This window comes from Calonectris borealis, chromosome 28 (assembly GCF_964195595.1).
Source record: "Calonectris borealis chromosome 28, bCalBor7.hap1.2, whole genome shotgun sequence".
In the NCBI taxonomy this organism is placed as follows: Eukaryota; Metazoa; Chordata; class Aves; order Procellariiformes; family Procellariidae; genus Calonectris; species Calonectris borealis.
The window spans coordinates 5,445,543-5,458,336 of NC_134339.1; the positions used below are offsets into that span (position 1 = coordinate 5,445,543).

Consider the following 12,794-nt stretch of genomic DNA (forward strand, 5'->3'; position numbering starts at 1 on the left):
AGCTCCAAAGATTAAGATACTCTCTGCCCTTACGTGGTCATCCTCTGCAGCGCTGGGTTTCTTCACTGCCAAAAGGAATGGAGGAAAGCACTTCTCCCCCCGAGGGCTGTGTGCTCCGGGCCCTGCTGCAGGTGACGGCGGGGGCAGTGGTTGGGAAGGAAAAGCTCTGTTAAGGGTGGGAGGCACGAGACAGGAATCAGCATGGTCAGAGGAAACAGGCACCAAAGGTGCAACCAACTGTCTCACCACAGAAGCATGGTTTGGGTGTGATCCATTATTCAATTTCAGAGTTAAATAAATCAATGTCACAACCCTTCCTAGCTGCTAGTATAGGCAAGAACTGGCAAGACTGGAAGGAAGAAAGCTGCCCTGCTGCTGGTGGCTGAAGCAGATAAACTGACTTCATTTCCATCCTGTTTTCTGATGCCGCTGCTATTTTCAGCCCCCAGGCTGGGCCTTTTTTCATTTATCCTTGCTGTGCTGCCCCTCCATCACTTGCCGAGCCCAAGGGGAGGCTTGTGCACCAGGCTGCAGGGAGACGAGCCCACAGCCTGCCCTGCAAATCCAGCCTGGAGCACCACAGGCAGCAGCATGGAATCATAGAATCATTTAGGCTGGAAAAGACCTTTAAACTCATCAAGTCCAAGCATCCAGCAGCAGGAGCGTGGGGCAGCTCCCAGCTTGGCCGTGCCTCGCTCAGGTGAGTGCAGGCAGGCAAGCGAGCTTGCAGCCCGGGGGAAAGTCACAGCACAGGACACGGCTGGGACTAGGAGCCAGCAGGAAGCATCTCCATCCCTGTTAGCGAGCAGGGAGCTGCTTCACCTTTATTATATCTACATCTATTCCCGGGGGTCAGACAAAGTCCGACTTTGCTCAGCAAGTCGGGGGAGCAGAGGTTTCATTCACAGCCATTTGAGCAGCAGCTGTTTTATTTACGCTGCCAAGCAATGAACGTTGGCTCCCAGCCATATCCGGCTTTTGCACCAGGGACAAAGTTGCTTCTAGCAACACGGGTCTCTGTCTGCCTCCTGCTCCTGGCGCTGGGATGTTATCTGAGCCTCGCTCACGGCATTTTCAGCTAGAGGAGCGAGTGGCCCTGCTGCTGAAGCCTTTGCAAGCGTCTGGGAATTGTTTCCTCATTTCAAACTATACTTAGAGCTAACTACCTCTTAGGGAAAACCGGCACTTCAAGCACACCTGGGCTTGGCTGCTCCGCAGTGGCTCCACGCTGCTGGCAACAAAGCAAGCCAGAGCTGCATTTCATTGCCTTCATCCTCCTTCATCTGGCAGAAAGCCCTGCGCTGTCCCTCCAGCTCCACCTCCTCCTGGCAGCAACCAGCTCCCAGCACAGCGGGGAGCACCCCTGGGGAAAACTAGACACCTTTTTCTCTTGCATGCTTGCCATCGTCCCAGCAGACCTGTTTTCCCAGTTTGACATTTCCATGCATTGATCCAATCACTACTTCAGTGCCGGGGCCAGAAGATTTAGGCTGACTGGGCAGCAAGTGAATTTGGTTTAGTGGTTAATTTGGTGACTGGGACAGAAATCCTCCTGAATTAATAAAATTCATTTAGAATCTCAACATAGCTCAAACCTAGGCCTCTCCTCCTAGCCCAGAACCCCGCTTCATGGCTGCACCCCTCCAGCTGCAGGAGCTAGACCCCAGCCCACAACCACATCTGGAAGAGGCAACACATATGGGCATCACTAGGCTCAAAGCCAAAACAATCTAAATGCGACATCGCTCTCCCATGGGATGTTCCTCTTCTCACACAAAGCCTACAGCCACCATAGCCAAAGAAACACAGCATCAGACTGACCCACCTGCCTCCTGGCCACAAGATATACAGCCAGCTTTGATTTTAAGTGAAATACACTGCTTTTTGTGTTCATAGCTGCATTCTGCTCAGCAGCCCCTGCTGCCAGAGTGCCAAGGCAGCACACAGCCTTTCTCCCTTCTCCACTGTAGGTGGCCGGTACTGTTGACTGCAGAAAAATCAGCACAGCAGTAACTGAGAAACTCCCTTTTTTCTGGCTAAGATCGGATATGGATCATTCAGGTGTTCTGCAGTACATCCACCACACATCTAGCAAGGAACTGGAGTACATGCTGCTGTTACAATGACAATCCGTGGCAGCCCAGGAAAAACAAAGCACTAACTACACACAGTGTGGTTTTGTCCATGACTTCAAATGTTCTAGAAGGGAAAAAGGCCATTACACATCTACCTGTCTGAAATAGCCTGAGAACTTGCATTTCACACGCGGTCATCTGGGACAACTTCAGGTCTAGCAACACGCTGTGCCCCATACAGTGAAATGGCACCAGCTGCTGCTCTGACATGGGAAAGGCACGTCTACATTGTGCTGCTCAACGGGGATTCTTCATGCCCCTGTGTACATGGAGTCCTGTAACAAAGTGACCCCTGCTGTGTTTGAGCCTCCTGTGCGTGCGACACTGTCCCAGAGCCAGGGACCACGCGTCTCATGCTCCAACACTGCCAGCTCTAAGAGGGTTTGGCTTTTATCCGCTGCCAGATCCCATGGGCCCAGAAGAAGCAAACAATGTCGGCACCACACAAGGACAGGCCCCGCATCCCTTGTCTGTTGAGCCTTGGGCTGGCCCCATCGCTGGGATGAGAAATTAAACCGGATTTGAGTCACAGGGGTGAGGAAAGGGAAAGGCAGAAAACAGCACATTCCCACTGTCGGAGCACACTACGGAGCCAATATCCTTTGTGCGTGTTTGTCCTCAAGCATCTGGCTTGCCAATGAATCTCAGATGCATGTATGGGAACCATCAGCTGTGTCTCACCCACATGAAAGAGGAAGGTTTAGCATAAAGCTGGTCATTGCCTATGGCCTCAGAATGATTCATCCAAATAGAAAGAATGTGGTTTGGGTTTCGGGTTAATTAGCTACAGATTTTAAAGGGAGACAAGGCAGGGCGGAGCTCCTGGAATACTCGTATGAGCAAGTTAACAGCTCTGAAGGCACCGCCATCCATCCTGAAATCACACCCTCTCCTGAAATCACACCCTCCTTGTGAAAAACGGAGAAGGTGTCTCATAGACGAGTGACAGCGTTATCAATGATACTGTCAGTCAAGGTGTTTGCAATCACCAAAGGAATGTCTACCCTGCTGTTGCGGCAAGAACTGAAACATAACACAGAAACACCCACACTCGTTTGAACACCGATGGCTGCAGCAGCACCAAACTTCTAACAGATGCAAATTCTGCCCGAGATTTAAACTTGCCCCTGCGGAGCTCCAGGCTGCTGCAGCTGGGCAGTTCCCAGTGGGAATCAGTGCTGCAGGGATCCCTTTTGGCCACGTTATCCCTGGATCTCTCTGATCCAGGCTCTTCTGTCTTTCTAGAAACAATTCCTACTGGTCTGATACGTGATTATGGCTGCAGGAAAGTACAGTGCAATTAGAAAATAAAAATTAAACCCACTGCTCTGGAAGCAGCTCCTCGTAACTTCTGTCCTAGACTGTCCCTCTCAGCTGTCCCTCGTGAAATCACTTTGATTCCGTTTCTTGCTGCTGAACAATATTTAGAAATGGACATGAAGTTACTCCCCTTGCTCTAGCGACACAGACGCGAGCTGTGAAAGCGTACAGAGGCAGTGACCTCCAGCGGCCACTGCGGCTCAGCTCCCTGGAAGCTGAACAGAGCAGAAGCAGATGTAAGGAATATTCTCTTAAAGGAAGTGCAAATTTATACACACACGCACTTTAAGACTTCATTCGCTAACACATCAGCCTGTAACTTCCCATAAAGATCAAGTCATATTTTAAACACTGGTGTGTCTAGAAGTTTTTGATTATTTACATACGTTGGAAAAGTAGAAAAACTTGTGTTTTTCCAATTGAGTTCCAGTTTGTGCCACAACCCAGATGTCAACTGCACTTCAGAGACTGAAAAACGCAGACTGTATTCTACTGATGCCTGTACACAAAGAACCTGGGTCCTCCAAAGATGCTTTGATATACACAAAGACTTATTGCTGCACAAAGTGATTCCCAGACTGCACCACTGGCACTGTCACATCCACAACTGGCTGAGGGTTTTCCTCAACGCTGGCTACAGTGCAGGACTTTGATGATAAAAATCATACCTCTTCCTTTGAGAGCACCGATCCAAGTCCCAGTTCTCCCACTCTCTCCCCAGTTTTGCGTCTGTTCTGATCTCCAGAAATTATATGAGGTTACAGCGTTTGGGCTAGCTTGCCAGTATGCCACAAGTGGGGATTTTACCAGGAAACGCAACTTGCTGACTCTGGAGCTGGGAAGCACTGCACCAGCCAGAGGCTATGGGATGGTGTTGGGAGCGAGGGCTGCCAAATTGGCACAAGCACCAGGGAGAAAGTTTCTATTTTTGTTATACTTGTTCCAAATGGGAACCGATACTGTCTGGGACGGAGCCAGGCATGTCTCAGACTGGCACCATGCAAAGTACCTACATGCTAATATAAGCAACTTCAAGTTCACTCTCTCACTCGTATGCTGAGTTCAGGCATTTTGAGACCAGCTGATTTTTTCCTAGGGTGCTCACCTCACTGGCGAGGTCTGCAGCTATTAGTATCCTCCACTTAATGCCTCCTATGCTCCGTCCTCTCCTTTGGAAAACCATCGGAGTTCTGTTCATATGGCACATTATTTCTGTCCAGGGTAGAAAATGAGAAGCATGTGAGAAGCAGCTGCTGCTTTGATCTTTGGTTCAAATAGAAAATAATAAATAATTTTTTTTAAAAAAAAAAAATATATATATAAAGGCAGTCAGTTTTTAAATGCTTTTTTTTTATTGCTAGAAGTTGGTTTCAGTCCTATTGCAGCTCTGAAATCCTTCAGTGGAGAAACATTGCAATCATTGTAAAAATCATCATTTGGTGTGCTAAGATCAAGTTTACAATTAATCAAGAGTGCACAATTCAACAGAATATTAACATTTAACCATCAACTTTACAAATAAAATAAGGACTACAAAGATGTTGCTACTGCAGTATCAACAGTAAAGGAATTATTTACAATGTTTACACCCTAACAAAAAACAAAACCAAACACTTCCCCAACAAAATGGTCAATTTAACCATGGACCATGACTATTTATTCAATCTTTACAGTGCAAGGTGGGCCTAGAAACCAGACCTAAGACTAAAGAGCATCAAGAGAGTTCACAGCTCTGAGTGAGATGCACGCAGTTATGCCAACAGGATCTACTTTCATGAGAGATTTCCTTCCAGGTACAAACAGAAATGGAATTTGAAATAAACTTTTCTAAAGTGCTCCAATTTCTTTCAGTACAAAAATATAAAAAACTGATTTATAAACATGGCACAAATGGTATGAACCAGAGCTCACACAAATGGTATTTGATGAATAACATGCTGATGGTAAATGATAAAGAGCTGCCAGTGGTTACAAAGATGTTGGGTCTGGCCTCGAAAGAGAGAGCAGGGGAAAAGGCTTTTCTTTTACCTATTTAGCATGAAGGTCAGGCAAGGATAGCACATGCGTAACCTGGCGCCAAGAAGATCTTTTTCTTCTAAATGCAAGAACTGCTGGGGAAGACAGCAAAAGGCTCCAAATTCCCTTGCACAGGGGCACAACACACAGGGACTCCACTGAGCAGCACCGGGGAGCCTCAGCTCCTATTCTGCAGAGTTGAAAGTAGCAGTGAAACGAAATATGTATTTTTAACCCCTTCCTAGTTTAAGTTTCAACTTCCATTGTAAATGCAAATGACAAACACCAAGTTCCATGTATACAGGATCATCTGACTATTACTCAGAAAGACAAAACTGTCTGCAAATTATTTAGAATTACTCCTACCTTTGCAGGAATGCTATTACCTTGATGAGCAAGCATCTCTAGAAATACCAATTCTTCTGCCTCACATTGGGAAATGATTAGCGATCTCAATTTGTGGGACATGCCACAACTACAATCCACAGATAGCACAGGTAAAACCTGGGAAAGCATTTACAACACACACAGGGCAGATGTGCTCGGTACTAGGGAACATGGAGGGATCTTCAGTCTGAAATACAAAATGACCGTAGTCCAAATGGGAAGGGGAAGAGGAAGCATCCTTTACACCAGAGTTAAAACTGAAAATCAGAACCATAGAAACAGCCTCTACATTGCAACAGCACAATATTAAAGGACAAACATGACAATAATTTTAAGGCTGTGACACAAAGCAAAGAAGGCGGCAGTTCAAAGCTTGTGCTGCAATTTCCTCCACACCCCCAGCTCAGAAAGAAGCCAAAAGGCACCTGGGAGGCACAGAGTTTTGAACTGCCTAATCATCAGATATCACTTAAAAGGAAACTTTTATCTGAAGTAATAAAAAAGTCAAATGGAAAGGGTATTACTCAGAATCAATAGCAGGTTACTTAGCCCAGGACACAGCAGTATTTTGCAATCTCATTTGCCTAGAAGCATTATTTTTCTAGGAACAAGATTTGAGTAAAGACTCCAAAACTAGTTCACTCAACTGGAGTGATAACAATTTCACAGATAGTTTTGCAGAAGTGACGAGATGACGCGTTATTAATTTAAAGAAAATCTTTCACTTGCTTCCCTCAGCCTTCTACAAATAATGTTACCATACTCTGGTATGGTAAACTCTGCACAGCATTTGCTAATTCTAAAACCTTCTCCCCACTGGGTATGGTACTGAACAGGAAGCCACGTGAATACCTAGTATGGCACTTAAGTGATTTTGACCCAAGTGAAAGAAGATGCAGTCTCTCTTCAAGGTGAAAACAATTTTCATAAAGCTAGCTGCAGCTAGCCATGTGTATTGAGGACAGATAATGACTTTTAAGATAATTTCTCAGTTACAGATTGAAGACCCATATTCCAAGGAGCTTCTGGGGTGTTGAACCAACAGCCTAGCCTGTAATGGTCCTCTGTCCATTTGCTAACAGCCAGAACTTATTCGAAGCACTGCTGGCAACGGGTACTAAACCAGTTATGTTTAAGTTAAAACATTAAATAAAAGAGACCTCACTGCAGACTTTATTTTCCAGATGTCACTGTTCTATATCTGAGTTCATTCATTGCACAGAAGAAGAAGAAAGCCAAATAAACCCCTTCAGTCCATAAAATACTCTCTCCCATACTTTAGGAGACCAAATAAATGTTTCCAAAAATTGTTTTCAAATACCCAAACAGAGACATCCCTCTTTGGTTGAGGTGGTTTATTCCACTGATGCAACTTCACTTTAGGCTAAAACTCCTAAAAACCTGGTAATTTAAGGCAATGGGGGCATAGAGTTTTCACTAGGAGTGCCCCAAACCACAGCACGAAAGAGAGAACGTACTGTGCATTTTTGCTGCTTCACTGCATGTTTACAGGAGAAATTACATAGGTATCAGAGATGACTGGAGTCTCCACATCAGCCGACTGAAAAATCAGTCCTATAGAGCTGCTGGATCTCACGTGCTGGCTTGATCAGAAGTTAGGTTAATTTTAAGATGAATTCCCCTCCATTCCAACCTAGCTTTTAGGAATACAAAAAATGAACATAGGCTAGAACTATGTTCTAACCGTCATCAACATCATATCACAACAATGCAAAAATCACTATGTTCCCCATATCGTTTCCTGCAAATCTAGCCACTGATAATCTGTGTAAATTCTGCAATGCCGATGATTTACCAAGCAGTCCTTTGGTATTAGTGAAGTGTGTCTAATTTCATAGTGATAATTTGTTGGGGGGTGGGGGAGTATCACCAGCCTGGTAAAAAGCCAGATGGTTTGGAGTTTCCTCTCACTGAACTCGGTGCCACTGCTTCAGGTTTATACCAGTATCACTTAGCAAAGAAAAAGACCCTTAAATCCAAGAAGTGTTACAGCAAGGAGTGCTTGCTCCCTAAGACCAATTCAGTATTTTGTAGCTTATCTTTCCCCTCTCACACTGACCAGTAAATTTGTCTGAAGACAATAACCCAAATCATCACCACTTGAAAATAAACTCTGTATTTTCTACTGAAAATTTATAATGTTTCTTGCACTGTAACTACTGAAATAATTTTAAAACTTTCAAGCAAAGTGAAGTTACGGCTTTAAAGAACATTACTAATATCACATGGGGCCTAACCACTGAGACAGCATCAATGATTTGAAGAGACTGACAAATTGCCATTCAATGCCATTGCCATGCGACTGGATGGAAAACTGACCAGGCATTCCATCCATCAGTGCTAAAAATCACTTTAAACCAGGGTTAAAGATATGAAAAAAACTATTACCAACCATGTTCTGAAAGGTATCAACCCAAGTTTTTAAGCTCCGAGATACTGATTTCTTTAATTCTGTAATAATACCCTCTAAACAATCTCTCCTGTGCACAATATATCTGACCGGTCACATTCAACATATATTGGAATACACATCCTTAGGTGATGTGTGTAATGAAGAACTGAGATACAGAGTGAAGTAATAGAATACAACGAAATGACTGTGCAAATTACTACAAAGGGAAATAATGCCTTTTGAGCAGAACACAATGTCATCACCATTCCATGATTAAGTACTGACCCATTTAACAAGAGGTATCAAAGCTGGTTTAGCTGTAAGCAGCTAAACCAACACAGGTTTAGCCAAGAGGTTTTTTGTTTTGTTGTGGGTTTTTTTTGTTTTTGGTTTTTTTTTTTTTTTTTTTTTAAATTTTAAAACCAAACAGTTCTTATTCCCTTCATTCCTAACACAGTGCTGCAGAGAAGTCTCTGCAGTAACAGCAGCTTTGATATCTTCTGGTACTTGGAGTAATGTCCCAACAAGTTAACAGACAAACAAGAGATGCAGAAAACTTAGGACTAGACAAGACAATAAATTACTGCATTCTAATGCTCCTTATACATGCCTTCAACAAAGAACAAAATCCAAGTCGCTAAGTTCATTCTGAACCAATTCATGAGTTTTGCTTGGGAACCTGTACCGCTCTCACTAACGTGGAGAGCTACCCAATGTCTCCAAGGAGAGAGGTATCCCAGTGCAAGCTGATGGCCAATGAAATGTGCGTTTAGTCCAACTCTTCATTACCGTTGTGTATTCTCACACGTCCAACCCTTGTCTTCCACAAGCAGGTGGAGCTCCTGACCCTTGAAGACTCTGTTGAGAAGCTTCCTTCTCTCTTCCACTGTACCTGGCCACTGAGCATGCGCTCCACTGAATTCACTAAAGAAACAGAGATGCTAGTCTGGCTCCTCTGAGCGGGTATCACAATGTCTGTCATGCCTGGCTGTAAGGAGACTGCCTTGCTAGTCAACTAGTTATCAACACACCATTAGCATAATCCATTACACCGACCTGTGAAAACGGATTTAAAAATTCGCAGCCATTTTGGGGCCCACTACTAAAATTTTTTACATAAAAATCTGGGCGGTTCAACATCAACTACAACAACTTACAAGGTGGTGCCCACAAAGAGCGTACATTCTCCGAAAAGAGCACATTACAATAAATGGCAGCATTTTAATATGCTCTGAATTTATATACCCATGCCATGTGCCAATACATTTCCATGTTTGGAGAATTTAAAAGCAAAATGTTACTACTGTGCCCTCATTCTGAGCTGCTGGCAGAGAAGCCAACAAAGTAGAACAGTAATCCTGGTCTGGTCCTTGCTAGCAGTAACAGGGCAGGGATGAAAAGACACCCATGTCAGACCTCTGTCACGTTGAACACTGGGGCCTGAGTTCTTGAAACAGTATGTCAGAAGATTAATCTTTAAATGGAAACAATTAGAAGAAAATTACATCTTCTTTGCTGGTATCATCTTGTACATTTAACAGACTCGGCTGAGAGGTCACCAGGGTCTGAACGTGGACATTATTGGGCTTGAATAGGTTCGCTGAGGCAGATGAAAGTGCTTCTGGCTGAGCATCTGTAGGGCCATACAATTCTATAGAAAAATATGGAAGACAACAGATTCATGACACTGCACAGAGAGCCCGATGCATTTCCATGGACATGCAAGTTGGTCAGGATGTACCTGGCTGGAATGCAGTGGTCTGGCTGCTTGGGAGGACGGGACTTGCTGATCGTCTGCCCCTCAGGACACCCTCCTCTCGTCCAACAAGCCTGGGGGGAAGCAGCTGCTTCTGATCAACAGATGCTAAAGAAAATATTTCACAAATTAGTATTTGCCACTAGCAGTACTTCACAAATTTCACTATTTCATGCTGGAGCCCACTGTACTGACACCTTTACATATCCAGGGAGGCTGCTATACCACAAAGAGCTGGTGCTTCTGTTGCAAGTTACTTATATTTTCTCTTCAGCTGTTTAGACCATGAATACTTTCTCTCTCCTCTTCCTTGAGCACTTCTAATTCAGTTACTAGCAGCCCCTGACAACCACAGATTTAAAACCTAGTATTACAAAGCACAGCAGAGAAAAAAAAAAAATCTTTGTCCCTAGCATTCAAATAGCAATGGCTATTTGCGCTACTTTTAACACACAGAACTGTGATGAACTTTTGTCTCTGCTCTCCATCTGTCTCACAGCTGCTCAGCAGCAGCGTACATTGATTCTGGTGTTATGGCCTGCCAGTTTCTTGATTTCAACAATAAAAGCAATTCATGAAATGGTTACTCTGGATCCAAAGAGCTCCTCTCAGTGCGCATTCCTTACACATCACAAAAACCAAATTCAATACACAGTATTTTGCCTCTGGTACAGAAAGTCTTGTTCCATTTTATTCTAAGATCTACATATGGGGATAACAAGCATGCATCCCACTAATGCTCATGAGAGAATAGACCAATATATTTGTGTTTTATACCTTTCATATAAATTCCAGAAAAACACCATTAAGTACATTTCCACTGCACAGATGTAAGAGCTATTAAAAAAATAAAGTTGAGGAGATGTGGTATTAGAGCTTTATTTTCCCATTTACCAGCATTTCGTATTCAGGGTAAGAGGATATTAGGCTTCATTTACGTGCAAAAACATAAGCAAGTTTGTAATTGTACTAAACTTTAGGCACGACAGAGACAGATGTTTCTACAATGTGCAAAAGACCTTCCCCCTCCCCTCCCTGACAGCTTTGGCCCTGAGTCCGCTATAGTCGTGTAGCCCAAGGGACGGGTAAGCTTGCCAAGTCTGAATCCTATACAAAGTTAAAAGGATAATTTTGTAACTTAAAATTATAGGCCATTCTCCTAAGCTGGCAGTAAGGCTATTTTAAGCGGTAAAGTGGCTTTTACTGCATCTGTCATTGGCAAAGATCACTACTTTAGTACCTAGCAGTTAGCAGCAGAAATTACACCGTGAGAGGGTGACTGTATTTTTACTTGCTTCTATTTCTGACAAAATTAGCCCCTTTCAACTCTCCAACACACTCAGCATCTCAATCCTGGCCTGGAAATCTTTATTTAATGACTGATTGGTGCTAAGAAAGGCATTGCATTCAATGTCATTACAACTCTGGACAGATAGTGAGAAAAGGTTAAGCCAGCCTCAAAACATTTCATTCATGCAGAACAAGCAAAACATTTGCTATTTTCCTTTAACACTACGGTTAGGCAAGAAGATTTTACATCCAGGTTTACAAACTCTCACCATTGTTCTGTACTGTTGGATTACAGAACTCCATTTTCAACATTATCCCTTTGGGCTATATTTCCAATTGAAATAGTATACACATGTAACTCCTAACTTAAGGATTTTAAGAGCCTACTAACTGCAGTAAGCACATTAACAATTTGTAGCACATTGATTTCTGGGTTCCACACGGACAACCAGAGATTTAAACTACAGTGTTCTGTTTCCCTGTGATGCTGGCAGAGATCAGAAATGCATTTAAATACGCTTACCTGAACTGTCTGTCCTATGAGATGCTTTGTTCTTCCCACTTTTCTCTTTGCTTCCTTTTGTAAAAGTGGCCAGCTTAGTAGGAATCTGCTGCTGGACTGCAGCTGGTTTCTGTATCTGATTAGTTGCACTCAGGAGATGTATCGGCACTTCGTTCTTCAATGCAAGAACCGGACGGTTCTCCAGGCTGGTACTGTCCCTGCGAACCAAGTCTGGCCGTTCCAGGTAATCCATCCCGGAGACGCTCACTCTCACAGAGTTTTTCAAGATGGGCAGAGATGGTTCCACCCCTTCTCCATTGAAGCTAACGGAATGACTTAGCATCTGGTTCTACATGAGGAAAAAGGCATTCTAAGTCCAACGGGTATTTTCACCCTCTCAGATACAATGAGGAGAGACCACCCTCAGCCCTGAGAACATAAAGCACTTTCTAGTGAAAAATACAACAGGACAGATGAAGCCTAAAGCATGCCAGCAAACAGAAGGAAGAGAAAGATTATAAGTCCTTGAACACTGAAAAGAACCTCAGCAGCTCCAGACTGCTTAATATTGCACCTAGCAAAGGAATGCAAGAGCAGACTGTGCTAGGTGATGATAGGATGGAGAGAAAGCAGGACTTTCAGACAGTTACAAATCAGCCAATTTAATCAGACCCCAAAATTCACATTTTGAAACATAAGAAATATTTTTAGAAATCAACTCTACAAAATGCTACCAACGTAGCACACCTTCTGCAATCACCTGCCCGCAATAGGGCAGTTCCTGTATTAAAAAAAAATCCTCAGTCAGCCATGTTCAAAAATCACTTATTCTCCATTTCTATCTTTTTAAAAAATATTCTCATTACCAAATGTCTGGGTGGAATTTCGCAGACACTGGGGAACTGCCAAGCTCTGATCTCTCCGACAGTAGCCATCACCAGCTATTTCAGATGATGGTTCAAGGAGCCCGGTAAA

The 12,794-nt window shown here is 43.7% G+C and overlaps 1 protein-coding gene across 6 annotated transcripts in view; it reads right to left on the reverse strand.

Annotated features, from left to right (window-relative positions):
- Positions 1 to 12,794, reverse strand: part of ARHGEF18 (Rho/Rac guanine nucleotide exchange factor 18) — a 59,954-nt gene that overhangs the window by 1,803 nt on the left and 45,357 nt on the right. For 3 of the 6 annotated variants that reach the window (XM_075175695.1, XM_075175698.1, XM_075175700.1), the window contains 4 exons: positions 11,841 to 12,168; positions 10,013 to 10,135; positions 9,777 to 9,922; positions 34 to 166 (listed from right to left, as the gene is read on the reverse strand). In XM_075175695.1, the coding sequence (XP_075031796.1) occupies positions 38 to 166; positions 9,777 to 9,922; positions 10,013 to 10,135; positions 11,841 to 12,168 (726 nt within the window). In that variant the 3' untranslated portion in view covers positions 34 to 37. Of the gene's footprint in view, positions 1 to 33; positions 167 to 2,390; positions 4,668 to 4,784; positions 9,923 to 10,012; positions 10,136 to 11,840; positions 12,169 to 12,794 lie in introns of those variants that run through there. The other 3 variants (XM_075175696.1, XM_075175699.1, XM_075175697.1) reach the window with 2 other exon arrangements.